Consider the following 20,289-nt stretch of genomic DNA (forward strand, 5'->3'; position numbering starts at 1 on the left):
ACACATGCTTAAGGTCTTTCCTGCCTTGGACTCTAAATCATGCTATAAGCCTAAACTTTTCAGCTCATGTGTGTGGGTTTGTGGCAGGTGACTCCGGTCTGCTGTTTCTGTCTTGTGAAGAGGTGTCAATATTATGAATTTTCATCAGTCAGTCCTGAACTGAGCTGCAATCCCACTAAAATAATTTTGCATGGTTGATGCTGCCATCATATCATTTCTGAAATACTGATTCTTTCTCACTGATGATATTTCAGTAGTCCCCAAAGCCAGCCTGCTTTTCCTTCTGCCTATCTCCTGGGATACTTTATTTCCACGGCTACTCCAGTCTTCCCATCAGCTCTGGATTGGGGAGCAATTTTATTCCATAGGTGCTGTGCTCATCTTTGTCTCTGCCTGACCAAGTTGCCCACATCTTCTCATGTCCATTTGTCAGACTATGTCCTCTTTGCCTCTCAGGTGACTTGCTGAGAACCCAGGGCTACCTAACTGCTAATTAATAAGATGGATGCAGAGCCAAGCAGTTGGAGAAACAGCCGTAGCCCCGCAACAGTGTAGGTGGTGGTATCACTGAGATCCTATGTGATGGGTAACTACGGGAGCAGCTATCACACTGAGACAGAGGTGATGGCAGGAAGCCATCAGGAGAGAAAGGAGGCTTGCTACCCACCTCATCACCCTTTGTCTGCCCAACTACTGCTTGCCAGAATTTCAGTGGACTTAACATTTCCCACATAATCTTTTAGGCCCATCAAATCAGTATGTAGTAACAAAAAAATCATAGAATCACAGAATAGTTTGGGTTGGAAGGGACCTTCAAAAGCCATCTAGTCCAACCCTTCTGCCATGAGCAGGGACATCTTCAACTAGATCAGGTTGCTCAGAGCCCCGTCCAGCCTGGCCTGGAATGTCTCCAGGGATGGGGCATCTACCACTTCTCTGGCAACCTGGGACAGTGTTTCACCACCCTCACTGTAAAAAATTTCTTCCTCATGTCTAGCCTGAATCTCCCTCCGTTAGTTTAAAACCATTACCCCTTGTCGTATCACAACAGGCCCTGCTAAAACGTCTGTCCCCATCTTTCTTATAGGCCCCTTTTAAGTACTGAAAGGCTACAATAAGGTCTCCCTGGAGCCTTCTCTTGTCCAGGCTGAACAACCCCAACTCTCCCAGCCTGTCCTCACAGCAGAGCTGTTCCAGCCCTCTGATCATTTTTGTGGCCTCCTCTGGACCCTCTCCAACAGGTCCAGGTCTTTCCTGTACTGAGGGCTCCAGAGATGGATGCTCTTTCCTGTTGGAAAATGCTGATCGTCTATTGCATTAAAAGGACAATTACTAAAGCAATACAGGAAATGTGTAAGAAGTAGTCTCGTATTCCAGTTAGAAACCTTCTTAAAAGATACACTGAACCACAGGCTACAGAAGAATACAATTTTTCATTTCCTGAAAAATTCATAATGGCTATTTTAACTTATTTAAAACAAATGCATTATAGAAAATAATGCATATTTTAGGTATGCTGTGGATAAACTGCTGCTAAATGAAAACTCCTAATAGGTAAATTATGCTAATTTGATTTGAAAAGTGTTCTTCTTACCTTGCAAACAGCCAATAATAACGTTCTGGTCATGAAACTACATTACCAGTGGACTGAAATGCCTAATTATTTGTAGTGAATAAATACAATCCATAGAAAAGACATAGGGTGTATATATAATTAATAAAGAATAGATTATAACTGCATTTAACATCATTTACATAATTTAAAATTGAGTAACTACATGACTGATTTTTTTATGTCTTTTTAAAGGGCAGTAATAAAATATGAAGAAGGTAAGGAGGCTTATATGAGTAGGAAGTAATGAATAATATCTTGAACATTAAAGCACAATATGTTATTCTGTGCACATAAATTAGACCAATTCATTTTTGCAGGTGCAATGGGAAAAGTATGGTACATCAGCAGTTTTCAAAAGTAAATAATGTGTTAACTGAAGAAGGGATTACAGGTTCAGATCAAATATTCAGTGTCTTATTTGAATAATTAAGAACTCAGTCTGGTGCAAATATGGAGTATATAGCCTGCAAAGTTTCAAAAACTTTTTTTTCTTTCAAATCATACTTGTTATAATACTAGCATTTAAAAAGTTTAACCTATAACCTTATAGCTGTGAGCATTAAAGGCATTCTTGTGGATTTCCCTCTGGAAACACACATCATGAGTGAAATCAAGTTCAGTGGCCTCATTTAATTTCCTACTGTGGTCTTCAATAGCCCATAATGATGCACGGATTGGCTAAATTCGAAACTAAACCCTAATTTCAAAAGGTACATAGAGAGCATAGATTTGGTACTAGCAAAAGCATAGCAGCAAGATCACTCAGCAAGAATGTCTTGCCTAACAGACAACGACATATTCTGAGAAGTCTGCTTAGTGCAGTTTGACTGTTTCTCAACCTGTGGCTGACAAAGAGAACACGAGGCAGGCTGGAGAATAATGGTGCAATAGATTTCACATGTTAAAATAGTGAAGTGATGTGTGAGTGTTGGTTATTAAAAGAACAAGCATATCTGTCTATGTACATCCAAACACGAGGAAGTAGTAAAATGGAAAAGTTTAATTCTTCCCATTAAAACTACATAACCCCTGTGTTAATTACTTGGAGTTACCAGATGTGGATACTGGATTTAAAAAGATCTGGTCAGTGCCAAGTTGACAACAATCAGTGAAACATGGAAGCTATTTATTTTATTTCTCCAATTTGACATTGCACATGCACACGAACCTTTCCGGAATAAACTGAGAAAGATTTTGCAATGCCTTCAGAGAACAAAAGATCCTAATCATGGAGTCATAGGTCAGGAAAAAGGGAAGCAAAATTAAAACAAGTTTTGAAAGACTGCTGTGGCAGCTGGCCCCAAGGCAGGAAAACCCCCACAACTTTCTAAAGCAGATTGAAACTTTATTGCCACGGGATAACGAAGACAAGAGGCACATCCACAAAACTGCACGCAACAGCTAAAATGATTCCATTTTAAATGCTTAAGTAGACTCACTTATTAAGGATGAGAAATAACATCTGAGGAGCTTATCGTGTTTCACATTACTTTTTGATTTTCAGTCCAGCTGCGCTGAAATACGAAATGAATGTCTGCTAAATAGCTGAACATGGAAATGACCCCCAGGGCATCTTCAGGACCTTGAAAATTGACAGGCTACCACCCATTTTTTATTGTTCATGGATTTTGTATTCATTCATATGTTTGCCAGCACATACACCAGGACTACTAGACTCAGTAGAGGCAGAAAACGATTAAAAGAGCTGCCAAAGCTCCTACATAAGGACAATCCGTATTCAGTTCATCTGTCCAATTGATCAACTTAAGCATCTGTTTCTCATGACTTTTGAGTGCACCAACACTTTCCTAAGTGAATCAATACCACCAGTCTCTGTTTCAACTGCTGAGAGATGTACGATGGTCATGAAAGGTGTAGTTAAAAGCCACCAGGCTTTCCTTACGACACAGTCTAAACTTTGCTTTACATACAAGACTGAGTCTGGTAGACTCACATGGAGAAAAACATTGGGCTGAATTAGGCACCCTTGTTCTTGTTAGGCATCTTTGCTGCCTGAAATCATACACAGTTCAGACTTTTCAGGCTACTAAGAAGAAGAAAACAGGAGGTTCACACCCAAGTAAATCACAGACTGATCAGTACCAAAAATAGCCGTGTCACAGCATGAGCAAACAGCTGCCTACACCGCTCTGAGAGTAATCCTAAGGATATTGGAAGTGTTCTAGTCTATATAGCTCTGCAATTTTATCCTTCAAACAGATAAAACTCCAAAGCCTTTCTAATGAAGCCATGACCTGCCTAAATCTATAATCTGTGGTAAGAATAAATTCTAATTAAACCTGCTTAAACAAAAACAAATTAGAAAGCTGTTTCTGCATATACATGCACTTTTATTTAAATTGGAGGAGACGGTATTTAGGAAGAGTGGGAGAAGGAAATGGTGAGATTTAGAAAGTCTTGGGACACTTTGATCATGGGCAGTCAGCCACACTGCAGCATAGGGTAGTGTCATATGAATGATATTATGCACTGTGACAGCACTTCTCATACATTTGAAATCTGTTAAGAACAGAAATTCACAGCCATTAAGGACAGGTTCAGAATTGCACAAAACTGGCTGACACATCAACAGACATTCAGAAAACTGTCTCTCTGAACTGAAAAAAAACCCAGACAAACTCCTATTAACTGCCATCCAGCTAAAATTATTGACAACTGAATTTTGCTGATCAACGAATGGCAGCTACCCATTCTGCTATGAGACTTAAAGAATTAAAGATATATTGCATGCACTGGGAAGTTGTGTCACTAATAACATAGGCTATTTACTAGTGACTGTAGTTTCTGGTTTGGGATGACTTTATTTCAAATTGGTATTGATCTAGAGTACCTTAGGATTTCCAAACCAAAACATGCTTCGCGGACACGGCAGCTGCTCCTTTTTACTATTGCTTTTGACCTCCTCAGATATGATCTCCCCAGTGTTGAGGCTTCCAGTGTCCATGAGTCTGGGATAAACTCAAGCAGAAGCACGTTACCTGGGATTCATGGAAGGCTGCTGCAGATCCTACGGCAATCCGAAGAAACTGAGTTTTTCTGAAAACAGTCCTTTGATAAAGGAGAAATACCTGTCTCACATAAAGGACTTTTATATCACCATTAGTTGTGCTTTTCCTTCATTGTGCATGGGAGAGAACACTTTGCCTATAATCAGACCACTGCAGCTTTCCAATATTAAAGATTAAAGATTCAAGTGGGTATTCAGGTGATTGTTCTGAGCCTCATCTAAACAGATGGAACTTCACAAAAAATAACAGCAATGATCTCTACAGATGAATATTTCCATCAATTTTCCACACTATTTCCACAGGACAAATTCCCACTATTTTACTTCTGCTTCTATTTGTGTTATGTTTACAGTCTGTAATAAGTGTTCTCATTATTACAAAAATAGAAGAAGAGACAAACAGTTACCTGGTCTCAGTTCTAGAAGACGCAGATGCTGTCCTTCGTGTATTTACATTGTGGACAAAGGCCCCCATTCCCACCCAATGTTCCAGAGTCTTTCTGCTTTCTTTGTAATCTGTGTCTTGTGGGATAGAAAATAACTTGCACTGACTGTGGTATTGACTGTATCAGCTGGTGCTGCAGAACATCATATAAAATCAGAGAAAAAGGCACGATAAAAATGTACAGGAGGGAGGTGAGACAGGCCAGTTGCAGGGACACATTCAGAAAATGCAGCATCAGCTGGGTCCTACCAATAGCTATATCAACATAACATCAACAAAATATTTATTTTTCCTACTATTTTCAAGATTTCAGAACAAGAGCCCAGAAGCACAGGGCTTAGCACTGTCATGTGGCAGCAAATTTGAATTCTAGCAGGAAACAAAGAGAAAGAATAGCTGTGACTGGAGGACTGGGTTGGAGCGACAGGATTCTAGTCTGTTATGTCTTTGCTTGACAGCAAAAAATGGAAACTATATCAGACTTCTGTCCTAGGTCAGACATTTATCTAGCAGTGGTCTGGAAAAAACAAAACCTCAAGTGGGCACCTATGGGGTAAACGTCCTCCATGAAAAATTTCATTCTGCCCCCCAAAACAATGATCTGTATTTCTGCTGGTTTTAGAGAGGTTTTTTTCCTATTTCGTTTCTTAATACCGTTTTCTATTCACCCCAGATACTGTCCAGTAGTACACTGAGTACACTGAGTGAAAAACTTTGTTTTTATTGACTATCAGCACATTTCCCTGCTTATCTTCTGAAGTTCCATTTCAATTATTATATTGCTATGAAGGTAAGATTTCTTTCATACCCTCAATTATTCTCAACACTCATTTCCAAATCCTCTTGAAATTATCCATTTTTTTATGACCACCTTTGACCACAATCCCCCAAGGTATAACTGAACAGTGACCATGACCAGATAACCTATTTTAAAATACTTCTACCCATCTATAATAGGTGGTAAGAACTGCTAAACCAAAATGAATTGTTTAACATACATTAGATAATGTATTTCGTATTCCTGACCTTGACAGGCCCTCTGAGCCTGTATCCTCATAGGTATCCATCTATTTAACTGCGATGATTTAGAGATTAATACAGTTACATTGCTGGAGCTCCTCAGAGTGGAGACCACAAAGCATAAAGGGGGCATAATCAGTACAGTTTATCTTGACAGGATATAACTTCACTGCATTAGGAATAGTATTGGTTTAATGTTATTAGTATAAAATAATTTCCTGACTGAAACAATTAATTGCCACAAAACCTTGAGAAAGGATGTGTGTGACAGAGGGGAGGAGAGGGCAGAGGAGAGAGACGGTGGGTGAAAAGGCCTTAAAGCTACATGAAGGCACCTTTTTTTTCAACTCTGTTATTGACACAGTCCTGTTAGTGACAGTAAGTGAGGCTGATCTTAGCAGGATACCCTTTGTAAATCCTGGCTTTTCAAAGGAACCTCTGGTTTTGAGATAATGGAAGCTTAGAACTCCCTGTCATGGAACATAATGCAAAATTGATTTTGCAAGGCTTTATCTACAAGAAGTTGCACTGGTTTAATTAAAGGTGTGTTTTAAAATCAATTCCGTTAAACCAGTCCAAGCTCCTGTGTGGACACTCTGAAATCCATTTGAAACTGTCTTATGTCAACTAACGTTAATTTGGCAAAGAACTAATTTACAATGAACAGGCATCAATTTTTGCTGATCCAAAAATAGGGTAAAAAAAATACATCTTATTTAAAATGATGATATTTTGATGAATATTTCTGTTTCTGCCCTAGCTATGCCAAGCTATGCTGGCCTCCAGCAGCCCAGTCTGTTCAGGAAGGAGATGAAGTCTTTTCTTTGCATCTATGTCTTTATGGCCTTTTGACATATACATGTCCTTGTGAAAGGGTACAGTGTAAAGCACTGTGAAACTAGAGTCTAAAACCAAAAGGTCGCAGGTGTAAGGAGAAGAATGTAATGAATTGTAGAGACCACTTTCACCCCTCTTTTCCATTTATTTTGTTTCTGTAATGCAGAAAGGAGATAAGCAATGAACCTCCTTTATGATCAGTAAAATCTCTCTCATGCTGTAGAATTGGGGAGCAGCTTAAACAACCCACGGTTAGCACAGGGGTGCATGTGAAATCGGGCAATGTTTTCCTGTCAGCCTAACATTGCTGGCAACAAGCCAAAATCTCTCCTTTCTTAAGGGTCTGGCAGGGGATAGAAAGGATTTTAAAAGTTCTACTGACGACTAGCTGTGTGGAAATTTCCCTCGGTTTAAGGATTTCTGTGCAATCCCTTCCAATCATTCACACTCCGCTAGGCCACAAACGAAGGTCTGCGTTTGAGTCCACATCTTACAGACAGGTACCCACGGTACTTCCATGCCTGAGACACACATGGGAAGACGGGCAGTGAGCCTGTTACCCATGTGCTGCTAAGAACACGTCTGTATTTGCTCTCGTTCTACAGGCACAGTGAGAGACAAAATCAGAAGCTGCACCACTACATCCAGGAGCCAGGGCCTGATCCCGCTGTAGGGAACAAGAGCCTTTGCACGTGCCATCGCAGGAACAGGGCCGGGCTGTATGATGTGTCATAGAATCACAGAACAGTTTGGGTTGGAAGAGACCTTCAAAGGTCATCTAGTCCAACCCCTGTGCAAGGAGCAGGGACATCTTCAACTAGATCAGGTTGCCCAGAGGCCCGGCTAGTCCTTGCTGATACCCAACCAAAGCCTTTTCAGTGATGAGAGCCAAAGTATCTCAGCTCCTCACAGAAGCAGAACAAAAGGGCACAATCCTGCAAAGGATGGTGTTCCCGCAGGCCTCTGTATATTGGGAGTGAAAGATACTCAGTGTTTCAAGTGGGTAATCCTAATGCAGAGTTGAGCAGTGAGTGACTAACTACCAGCTTGCCATCGCTTAAAGTCAATTTTTCAACCTTTATCCTTTGTGTCATTTATGTTACTCCAAAAACTCGTGCATGAAGCCAAGAGGATGTACAACTACATGGGTGTGCTCAGATCGTGAACTATAGTCTTAATTACCAAGAACAGTGGCCCTAATTATTAAGTTTTATTGTAAAGCACTTAAAACTATGCATGATGGTAAGTGATCTGTATCCTTGCGCTCCTCTGAAGTGCTGCTAACAGGTAATGTGCTACTTTACTTTCTGTTCAGTTCAACAGATTTATTTTCAGAGTGAATCCTGTGTGAATTTCTCCTGAATCAAACTTTTTCCCTGGTGAGCCTATATAATCCTGCTGTCTTGTTAGAGCAAAAATCATCCATGAGACTTCTTTCAAAACAAATCCCCTGCCAAAATACTTCTTCCTTTTCATTTGGACAGTTATCCTTCTGATAATTTATAAGGAAAAAAATTCTTTCGCTATCTAGTTCAGCCTTGTAAAGAGGACAGTATCAATCTGACAGGAGCATAAACAAAGAGATTCGCAGTCTTAGCAGTACTAAAATATATTGGGCAGTTTTTCATTGCACATGGAGGAAAAGTAGCAATACTGTGGTAGCCCAATGGAAAAAACCCCTCAAAGATATGGTTAGTTATGGTTCCTTCTGATTATACACAATTTCCATATATAAAGACTGTTTCAGATGCAGCTGCAGTATTGTAAGTCCCCCTTTGCTGTGACTACTAATAAACTGCACCCTAATGTATTGCATCTACCAGCATTAGTCACGACTAGACCTACTGGCTGTAATGGGATGCCATTCATCAGCTTGGTAAGCTCAAAATTAAGCAATTTTCCTGGAAACTGTTTCTCAGCAGCATCATTTGATCCACTGTAGTTAAAAAGCCATGTCATTGGTTGCATTATAAATTCCATTTTACAGTCTTCTTTTTTTTTAATAAATTAATTGTAACTTTCCTCTAGGCTTTATGCTGGTATAAAAGGTTTTGGCTGATGAGCAAATCTTTTCCAAAGACAAGAATTTTCAATTCTATCATTTTTAAATAACAGTGGCATAAAAAAACTCACAGGAACAAACTTGTTTAAGTCAGCTACACAAATGAAAGTTGACAAGTGATTAGTTCCTTCTGGGAATGAATTGTTTTCTACATTTTAGGGGAAAAAATGTCATCAGTGACTTTGGAAGTGGCCCGAAGCACGGGCTTTGAAAATCTAATACTACAAATAGCAGTTTAAACAATTACATATTTAAGCAATTGTTACAACACGGAGTTGGCACGACAAAGCGCAAACTTGGAAAAACCCACCACGTCTTGTAAAATAAAAGGAGTACGCACACTTGTAAAAACTCAGCAATGTACTAGTAATTATTTTTGTCATACTTAAGGACCTGCAAAAGTGAATACATTAGTTACAACCTTTAAAACTTAAGCATGGTATACTGAGCTTCTAGGGCAGTGCACACTTGTGCATGCCCAAAAGAGAAATTGTTGCTTGCCCTACAAGGTGGAAGTAATTTAAACGACTTTTGCTGGTTGTCCTCCTCCCTCTCTTTCTGTCAGACGAAAGAATGAAAAAGCATCTTTTATTTATTTTTTTTCCTGGATTCTACTTTGAGAAGACAGACTTAAAATTGAATCTGTATCATTCTGCTTCTCACTGGCTACGTCAGAGTTGCATCACAGGAAGACCCACTTACACCTGTTCCTCTGATTTCTCACATTCTAGTTTCCAAAGAAAGAAAATTCAGGACTGTGTCCTGGGTTGGAGATGCAGTGAAATTTGTGGAGGTTCTTTAACTGTGCAGCTTCCTCAATGGATGCTACAACATACAGAGGCAGATACAGTCTCTGTCAGGTTTAGCTTGCTCCTTGTAATGGAGGGGTGGGCTGGGAGTGATCATTATTTGCTTCCCAGACCACATGGCAGGGAACATTTTTTTAAAAAAACCTAATCACATCATCTTGGATTATAGTCCATACAATGTATTAAGAGTTAACAGAGTATTTCAGTGGTGACAGCTTCAGATCTCCCTACAGATCAGACCCTACTAGTTCTTATGCCATGCATCTCATGGCATAAGATTATGTCACAAATTCTCATACACTCCTATGACAATTTTGACAATTTATAGTCCAACTCTGCCAATCAATCTTATGTATTTTTTTCTCTGTGAATGTATTTCTGCTACTCGTATTTTGGGTTCAAACCTACTGAATTGTGATCTTGTGGGAAACTCTATTCACAGTAGGCATCTTATCAACCCATATTAGAGTATTTCTGTATGTGAGAATGATTCACAAGAATAAACTCCTTAAAATCTGAGCTAAAAGGCAAAGAAAAGTGGACAAAGGGCTTTCAATTTTATGCCCTAACAATTAACATATTTGACCTAGCAGATTTTAAATGGTCTCAAATCCACCCTCACATTAGAAAAGGAACCCAGGTTGATAAGTCTCTGTTCATTCAAATACATGACTTGGATGAGGAGTGGTGCATTTTGAGACTCTTCAGCAAGACTAAGCTTTTGAAGCCAGGCATAATATTGCTCTTAATTTTGGGCGAGTGCAAGTTCTGCTTGTATTTTGCTTTTTTTCACTTAGCAAGCAAACTCGTCACACAAGGAACACAGGATCTGCAGTGCAATGTGGTGTGTTCCTATAGCATCTGCCAGGATGTTGTGGTCATGACATTTAAAACTAAGATGACATCAGGGAGGAACAGGTCAATCTAGTATGAAATGAAGAAACAGCAGTTGAATCAAAATAAGGAAAAAATACAGATTATAAATTCATATGAAAAATAATGAGGATTAGAGGTAGCCTCTAGCTAGTGGGAAATGGTTCAGACACCACAGAATAAATTTTACAGCCCTATGGGCCTCTCTGAAGATTTGTGCACTTCCTCTCCTTGAGGAATGCTTTTATTCCAAGAAAAACTGCTTGTAGAATTTGATTTCAAAGCTAATATTGTGTTACAGCGCAACTGTGATTAAACAGTCTGTGATGTAGAGCTTTGGAAAAAGGCTATATTCTTCAACAGTAAAATAAAAATATCACAAGTTCTGGGAGAACACTAGTGGACCTATTTTTTTGTGCAATTAGAATTAGGCAGAGATTTCCAAGAAAGATTTTTATGTCTCACTCCTCACCCTGGCTGGTTGCAATCAGAAAATACACCCACTGCAGAGATGATCCTTTCCATTCATAGAATCATATAATCACAGAATCATTTCGGTTGGAAGAGACCCTCGGGATCACCGAGTCCAACCATAACCTAACTCTAGCACTAAACCATGTCCTTAAGAACCTCGTCTAAATGCCTTTTAAACACCTCCACCACTTCCCTGGGCAGCCTCCTCACACAGCAGCTGGCTTACTTGGTTGAGTATTATTTTTCCTGTTCTGTGGTACAGATAAAGCCAACAGCGCAGAAGACATAACCAGTAGATCATGAGTACGGACACTTACTTCATACTCCTCTTTGAATCCATAGCCTTCTGCACATTTCATTTGGGTGATGTGCTGTAGCAAGTCAGCTACACGGATGGCTGGATGAAGCTGTCCAGTCTGGTAGGGCACATCCACTGGATCTCGCTTCTTGTAGGTGTGGGATTGGACCAGGCTGCTCGTGTCACTGACCATCGTATGGGTTTCATCTAGAAAAAGAGTATCTCATCACGTACTGGCTCATTTTAACTTATTAATAGAAATATAAATTACACAGATTTCTAGAGGACTGGCAGAAATCTGACACCATCAGTATTGATTCTATCTGTGAAGGCTACACCAGAAGAACAGTAAATCCATGGAACAGTTTCCGCAGGGAAATTGCACGACTGATTGGGATGAGGCAAAGTCCATGGTTCTACAATGAAAGCATTGCAGAGCAGTCCGAACTCTAATATTGTTTTAAATATCACTAGCTGATAACAAACAAGTTTTAAATTAGGCGTTTGGTTCTAAACTGCATAGAAGTTTCATTCTGAAACTTCAACAAGCCCCATGTAATGAAATTGGACTTGTATTCTTCTTAGATTACTGAAGTGCTATATTTTACAGTGTAAATTTAGAGCAAATGTTTGGAGTGAGCAAAATAAAAAGATGCACAAAATGGCTTATGGTTTCATCAAGCTAGGACTGCAATGGAAATGTAGATCTGATACAACATTTGGAGACAAACTATGAGAGGACAAATGCAAAGGATCATCTGATTAGGAAAAATGTCTTGACTGGCTGCTGAACATGCTTTAGGACCACAGTATATCATGAGCCATCACATCAGGCATGGAATGTTTTATGTCAACTGACATGCAAGCCAACAAACAGGAGAACCCAGTGGGCTGGTTAAAATTTTTATGAGACACATACTCTCCCAACCATCCACATCTCCTCCATGGGGCAAATGGGCAACTTACCATTGATTGGCACTTTTAAGAAGATACATATCAGGAGAAAAAAAGAGGAGAAGAAAAAGGAAACAGGGCATAAGCAACAGTACTACATTAATTATTACAGGTAATTTTATGTTTGTAATGTAGTCTTTACAAAGTGATTTCCTAAGTGAGTCAGATTTTGATCTCAATTTCACAGTATTAACTAAATTTACTGAAACCAAGGTATCTTACTGTGAGTCACTACACAGAGATGCAACTGAGATCAAAACTTACACTTAGTAAACAGACAGATGTGAAAGTCTACACTACCTACGGAAGCAATATGACTTTCTTCCTGTTTAGATGGAATTTAAAAATTTGTTCAGACTTGACAAGAGAAAAAAAAAACCCAACCCAAATTCTATGGTCCAAGTATCACCATAAATAAATTTTCTGTTTACCCAAATAATAATTTTACATATCTCACAGAGTTTTTCATTTTTAAGTGAAATCGTAAATTTGGTGCTTTGACTTATTCAAACTGCTCTTCATTGGCTGCACACTAAACATAGCAAGTGGTTTATAAAAATAGTACCTTTATTAAAAAATATTACTTTGTAAAATATGTTGCATGAAAGGGAAGCATTACATTAATATTTCCACATTCATAACTAGATTATTATAGCAGAAAGTTCCACCAATACTCTGGATGAAAAGGTCCCACATTCTGGATTCTGAGATCCTGGTCTTATATCACTGAAAATTGATGTTAAGGCCATAAAGTTCAATGATTCATATTTCAAGAATGATTTTAGGTTGTCTCAGTTCATGCTGATACAAAGACACATGAAGTCTGGTCCTCAGTATGCATACAGTCAATATGAACAGTGCATTTCAGCCTAAATCAAAAATAACAGGGAAAAATGTAAGGGTATGAGTATGGGCATTTCACTACTTTTCCTGTCAGTTTGCTAACCTGCAGAGGAAAGGGATTAATCTCTTAGTCATAAAATTTGACAATTTTTGTCTAATGTGTGATAAAATTGTGCCGCAAAGCACCTTGGGATGCATGGCATGAAGCGTGGTATACAAGTGTAGGTACAGTATGTTGCTGTTGAAATGGCACCTGAAAACTACAAGGTGGCTAAGACACAAAAGACAAAAAAAGTGTAGGAAGTTGATCATGATTTTTTGGGTGGCTTATTTCAATTTTAGAAACAGGTTAGAAAAAATTTATTTCTTTTTTCCTTTTTTTTTTTGCAAACTGCAGAATTCCTTGTAACACAGCCTATTAGTAACTAGGATAAAGGCAAAGTTATCAGATAGCAGTGTCTTGTGCCATGAAAGCAGCAATTCAATCCTTATGAATCTCTTTCTTGTGAGCTCCTTTGTTTTAGACTAATTTTACTCTCTCCATTTCTTTATCTCTCATAGCTGCATTAGTACTATTTTTCTCTCTTTGGGAGTGATCTTTTCAGTTGTTTTAAATAAAGTACTTTCAATCCTTCGTTTATATGGTACATTAGGAACCACATATATTATAGTTTTTTGCTTTGCCTTTCAGCACTGTGGCATAAGCATTTCAGGCATAACAGTCCACTGTTTTTCAAAGGTTTTGCTCCTCCAGAGGCAGTGTGGAGTTTGTCCACCTTAAATACTCCCACAGCTGCAGTTATTCTACTCTCCCCTTACTCTTTCCCACAGAGCTGTAAAACACTTATACTTTTCAATTTATTTACTAGTTATATGAGCTCATAGCATGGAAGGTATCTGGAAACCCAGCACAGTATCTTTTCTGAGCTGAGACTCTTTTCTTTCTCCAATTTCAGAAATACGCACATTGCTGATACTAGACAAATATGACCTACACTCATGGGGCTTTCACTTGGTTTTACTGGGCTTTCATTTAGGTTATTAGGCGAAGCATGAAAGTTTTCCTTCAAATGTAAGAAAATTTCCTCGTATCTGAAACTGAAAAGTCAGACTGTTGCCTTTGCATCATTTGAAGAGTTCACCACTAATTATCAGTCTTTCTTTTTTTTTTTAAATCCAACTAGCTACAAAGTTCTTAATTTGCATGAATAGTCCAAAGTTCTTTCTGTACATAAATTTGGAAATGGTGTGTTGTGGCCTTTCTAGCAGATTTTGAAAACTAAACCACTCACCAGATCTCTGCCCTTCCTGGGAGGTCACAGTGAAATGTTCCTTTAGTTCTAACTACAGGCTTGACCCTGTGGTCTAATACAACTTCTTTGGACATTGGAAGACAGCAAGAGCAGGTATTAGTTGCAATTAAAACGCAGAATTTTTTTTTGTTAATGGCTATATTTGTCTACTGACTCAAGCATAGCTAATCTGATTTACCTCAGATAAAACACTAGTCCTACACAGATAGTCATAAACACATTTTGGGAGAGAGGCCTGGTCTGAATGCAACACCACTCACAAAAGGGCACTTATTTTTTAACATGTAAGGTTACAAAAATATTCATTTTCCACAGTGAAATAATGGGAAGATTTTCTGAGATGAGTAAGTGCAGGTTGTTGTAGTAAACCATAAAATACATACCTAACTAATTCAAGATTTTACAGACTTAGTAAAAGCAAAGAATTTTTTTTTCCCCAGTGTGTGTCTGATATCTGAATTACTTACTTATAGATTATTTCTTGTGGAAAAAAAAAGCTAACAAATAATTTTACCATCACTACCGTATAGCAAATGATCACAAAAAACAAAAAAGAAAAATCAGAGAAATCATTAACTAAAACTTAATAATCCACATAGGAAATCTTAAAGTTTTTCTCCTGATAATAATACTTTTCTCCTTGCCCACCCACAAGGTCAGAAAGAACATCTACTGGATGAAGCGTTGAATGAATGCTAAAGCATACCAAAAAATCTAACATCTCAGGCAGTTAAAAGGCACTGCAAATTTCATTTGCATGCAGATTATTACATTGTTACAGTCACTACCGCTACCTTCTTCCAGATTTACATAATGTATAAAAACGCACAAGTTCCTTCTCCAGGTTATCACACTGAAATGCACTGTGCTAAATATTCTTTCACAATAACAAATTTTCAAGATCATCTTCCTAAACTTCTGCTTCTTATATGCTTCACTCTACTTTTACTTAAGCCTGTTTAACCGACAGTTTAAGGGCAGGAAGCAGTTAAGGGATGTTATATTTTTTACAGTGATTTGAAGAAAAAAGAGAAAAAAAATACTTGTAAAAATATAAATTAATGTAAAAAGAGTAAATATATGGGCTTAAAACTGGCGTTTGAATTCTTGCTACTGTGTGCTGTTATATATTGACTTCCTATTAAAAAATAAATCTCCATTTAGTTAAAAGTTAGTATGGGAAGGAGGTTTAAATGAGTACAAGCCACAAAGTGGTTAGAGTTACTTATGCATTGAAAACGCAATAGTGCCTCATGCTTATTGTTCTATCACTGTGCAGAAACCTCCCTCTTTTTCACATCGGACAATAGCAGGTTTCCCTAAATACCCACTGGAAATGCTTTAAATCTTAACTGTATGTTTTTAACCTATAGTTTTACTGTTTTATTTCCTTCCTGTGACACCTGATGCATAATAAACTATATATTCTAAGTGTCATGTTATCATTTTGCTGTTCAAAATACCACATCTCTAAAACTTCACTTTGACAAGCATGTCAGAAACTGAGCGGTATTGTGAGAAGAAATGATGGCTGGTGGATGGCCAAAACTGTATTTTGCCTGATTTTCTGTATCATGAATAGTCTAATTAGGAAAAAATGTTACGTTTTAGAAGTGACATCTTCAGCTCTGAGATAAAACGGAAAAAAAATGAGGGAAACTATTTCAATTGCTGCGATAATCAAATTCTTTTGTGTCACTCCAAATACATGCATAAACATTTCCTCACAAATCCACTTGTTAAAATTATTTCTCTCTTTTCTCCCCTGACTTGCACTATGACAGTAGTAATCAAGCCTGATAACTGTCCTTAGCATTCTCAGGGTAGCCAAGCCTGCCACCCCTTCCCTGAGCATTAAACTCCAGCTTTTTGCATACTATTGTTTGTACTCTGAGAACTACGACTTTCTAAATTTCTTTAGCAATAAACTTTGATAAAGGGAAATGTTCTCACCTAAAATTGCAGTTGGCACAAATGGATCTGTCATACATCATAAGCAGGTCAATGCAGAAAAGGTAAAAAGAGAGAGAACAGTAAATGATTGATAAATGTTCCCGAGTTTTCTTTCAGAAAGCTACTGTAAGCAACCAGTGTGTTGCTTATATATGCATTACATTTCTATGGCAAGAAATATAACAACATAATTATATATGCTTTTATTAGGAAGAGGTCTATACAGGGTGGAAACCAAGAAAAAATCAGTTACCTGGGTAATAAGAATTAGGCACTGTTGTGCTCAATGTGTTAGTTTTCATTGTAAATGAAGATGGTGAAGATACAGCTGCAAAGAGAAACAAAGCCAGTTAGAGACAGCGAAGTGAAAGGTGGCTATTTAAGCTGAGTGATACAGCATGATTCACTTGGAGTCTGTCATGTCGTGTTTGTTGCACTGGAATCAGGACCTAAAGAAAACCAGGTGTGTCTAGTGAGTAAAATAGCTCACTGAATTTGATCCATTCTCTAAAAATTAATATCATCAGAGAAAGCATTTTGATTGGTGATGACAAATATACTTCTGAAATCACAAGATTAGACTGAATACTGATGCTTGAATAAAGACATCACAATGATAACAGGTGTTTTTGACAGAAGCTTCGATCATTAGTAAGTTTACTTAATCATACTGTAAATACAGTATGCAAATTTGCTCCTATAGTTCATTTCTTCCTCTCCTTTATTTTGATTTGTTCAGACAGGTGGATAATGTGTACACAGATACTATTATACCCTGAATAATAGTCTTTGTTTAACAATGGTTTTCAGGGAGTGATACACAGACCAATGCTCGCACTGGTATTTGATCATTTAACCATTTGTAAAACCTATGGGAAAGCCCCATGCAACAAATGAAGTTCAGTTAGTTCCCTAGCATACAAAGATCATGTGAATTACCATTGTAAGCACAGATACGTTCAACAGGTAGGAGTTAAAGACAATGTTTCACAGGATGTTCAGCCAAAGAGTCATGAAAAGCTGTTAAGCAAAGCTCATTGCAAATTCAGTCGTAGTTGCTTGTCTACACAGCTCACATGCAGTTAGATCAGCGAACGTAAGCACATTCTGGATACCTATAGGCAGACTAATAGGAATTTGTGAAACAAAAGTAGAATTGAAGAAGATGGGGTCCTACTGGATGGGAAGGAGTGAGATTTCTCCTGCTGGCTTTCATCCACCTTCTTTTAGGTTGATCTTCTAGGTCACACAGTTGTCAGCCCTTGTTATGATGGAACTATCTGAAAACTGGCTTAAATAATGCTGGCAGTTATCACTTATCCTGTATCTGAGACTGCTTGCTTTGATTATGACTCCTGAATCATTGGATGTAAAGAACAGAGTGGTACTCCTTTTGGGTATGGATGCAGAGATTATTTGAGGTCAGGGCTGCTGCAACTAATAAAACTGGCTAGACACAGAAAGCAGCAAAGATAACAAACTTTCATAGGAAATGGGAATGTTCTAAATCTCTTGAGTACAAGGCCTTACACCAAGATTATTCCTAAAGCCTATCAGACCGCTTCTTCTAGTGACCACATTTCTTATAGCAAGTCTAATTAGAGGTTCTAGATGTCAAGTGTTACAAAACAATTGCTATGCCAACTATTTCGAATTGGTTTAAGGTGGTTTACATAAAGAGGATTTAGTCCCAGGAACTCATTGCTGTTTCTTTGGTTGTTGTGACCATTCAGTAACGCCACTGGAAAACTAAATCATGATGACGGAAAATGAAGTCAAACTTCTTGATCTCTTCAGAGAAGTAAGCAATCTCATAAATTGCAATGGTATATTCTCACCAGAAAGGCGAGTCAGATTTTGGAAGATTTATTTCAAAGCAATTCCAGAAGTAACTCGAATGCAAATTAATATTGCAAATTCTGAGCCTAATGCTGCTGAGAGAAGTCTCACTGTATAAACCTCAGAGAGTGTTTGTACAATTGAGCTCATCAAAGATAAGTTCTTAAGCATATTATTAGAGAGTAGGAGTTGGGCCTCACATACTGTTAGTACTTGAAACAAAATTTGATCTTTGACAAATTCTGAAGATGTTAGAAAACACTGGTATACAAGAAAAAAACCTGAGGTTGCTTAAGAACTACAAAAAACAAGAATGTTTTTTGAACATTCTTTTTTCATTCTTTTTAGCAGTTATCAAAAACTACTGTTTTTCCTGGTCTTTGCTTAGTGCTAGCTCCCAGACAGGAGTGAGTCCTTGACTAAAATTCTAATACAGGAAATTTTATATCCCAAGTTTTAATTATTTTCAGAGTAGATCCAAGAAGATCCAGGATATAAGAGAATCTCTTATGAAATTGCAGAACAGATAATTCCACTGAGTTCTTCCTTTGTACAAGCAACAGAAAGAGCATCATCTAGAACTGGAAATAATAAGACAATCAGATCACCATTAAGTTTTGATATTCAAAAATAAATTTTGCCTACCAGAAAAAAAAAATGAGCAGGAGGAGCATTTGAAGGACTTAGGAAAGCATAAGGGATATAAAATTTTTAACATAATAGAGATTGGAGAAAGGTAAAACTACAGCTGTTTCAGTAATGTCTTTGCTCTTTTGCAGAAGAAAAGGATGGACAGAAAAAAGCTCAATTATCCTTATTATTTTTAAAGAAGTCTATTCTTGATGTCTGACTGTCTTGCTTATTCGAATAAACACTGTAATGTGCTGCACAGTGGGAAACTCTGGGTCCCACGGATTTTCCATGACTAAGTAATGAGGAATATTTTAAAAACCGTTTACACCTTTCTTCGAACTTCCAAAAAAAAAAAAAAAAAGAAAATAAAAGAAACGAAAAAACTTACATCTCCCATTTAGATTGTGCGTGTCCATGAAAGAGAAAGCTTCATCACAGTTGGTGCCTTGCTCGGTGTAGCTTTTATCCATTGAATTCACCATCACTGTCATTTCCTGCCGTGTACTACTCAATGTCTCTTTCCGCTTTTTAGCCAATTTTCTTAAGAAATGAAGGATAAGAAAAAAATAGAAAAAAACCAACTCAGTGAGCAGAGATAGTCTTCATCTAGACTAGATCAGTATTGTAGTTTGTAACCACATTATTAGGTAACATATTTACAATTATTCCTGCATTTCTGTAAACTTAAATTGATTTCACACTCAAGTCTTTCAACAGCATCTGGTAATCAAGGGATAATCGGCAATGCCCTGACTTATGGTGAACAGCACCTTAATTCTTAGGGACCACCACTGAATTAAAGAGGACTAGTCAGTTGCAGAGGTGATGTGAGCTACTGTATCAGAGGCTACATCTGTTTAAATACATAAATAAAAATGAGAGGAAAGAAGATTTCACTGGAACTGATGGATCAGTAACAATTTTCACTTCACATGTGTAGAACTGTCTGGAGCTGTTTCATTAAGACACCATATAATACAGCTAACTGGTTTACATCATACTTTGTAGTATATTTTTGATCTCTTAACACACTTTGTACAAGCTAGTGACATTTTAAATGGACTTGCATTCCTAAAGACTATTTTCTGTCACTCTTGATTTCAAGAGAATTAGTCACAAGAGTTATTCATAGTTGCTTCTCAGCAGGAGTGGTCTGTCTGACACAAGATCTTGATTCTGATACTATAATATTGATTCATTAAGCTATAGAACTGCTTTGGATGTATACACTTCTTTTTTCCAGGTCTATCTATTTCTATCTAAACTGAAATCTCTGTCTCCCCCAGAGTTCTG

General features: G+C 37.8%; 1 protein-coding gene across 7 annotated transcripts in view; it reads right to left on the reverse strand.

Moving 5' to 3' along the window:
- The window catches only part of PTPRM (protein tyrosine phosphatase receptor type M), a 472,021-nt gene that overhangs the window by 79,510 nt on the left and 372,222 nt on the right, over positions 1–20,289 (reverse strand). For 3 of the 7 annotated variants that reach the window (XM_065629988.1, XM_065629982.1, XM_065629984.1), the window contains 4 exons: positions 19,385–19,536; positions 16,778–16,852; positions 16,525–16,551; positions 11,481–11,668 (listed from right to left, as the gene is read on the reverse strand). In XM_065629988.1, coding sequence (XP_065486060.1) covers positions 11,481–11,668; positions 16,525–16,551; positions 16,778–16,852; positions 19,385–19,536 — 442 coding nt within the window. The remainder of the gene's footprint in view (positions 1–11,480; positions 11,669–16,524; positions 16,552–16,777; positions 16,853–19,384; positions 19,537–20,289) is intronic. The other 4 variants (XM_065629983.1, XM_065629985.1, XM_065629986.1 and 1 more) reach the window with 2 other exon arrangements.

This window comes from Caloenas nicobarica, chromosome 2 (genome assembly GCF_036013445.1).
Source record: "Caloenas nicobarica isolate bCalNic1 chromosome 2, bCalNic1.hap1, whole genome shotgun sequence".
Classification (NCBI taxonomy): Eukaryota; Metazoa; Chordata; class Aves; order Columbiformes; family Columbidae; genus Caloenas; species Caloenas nicobarica.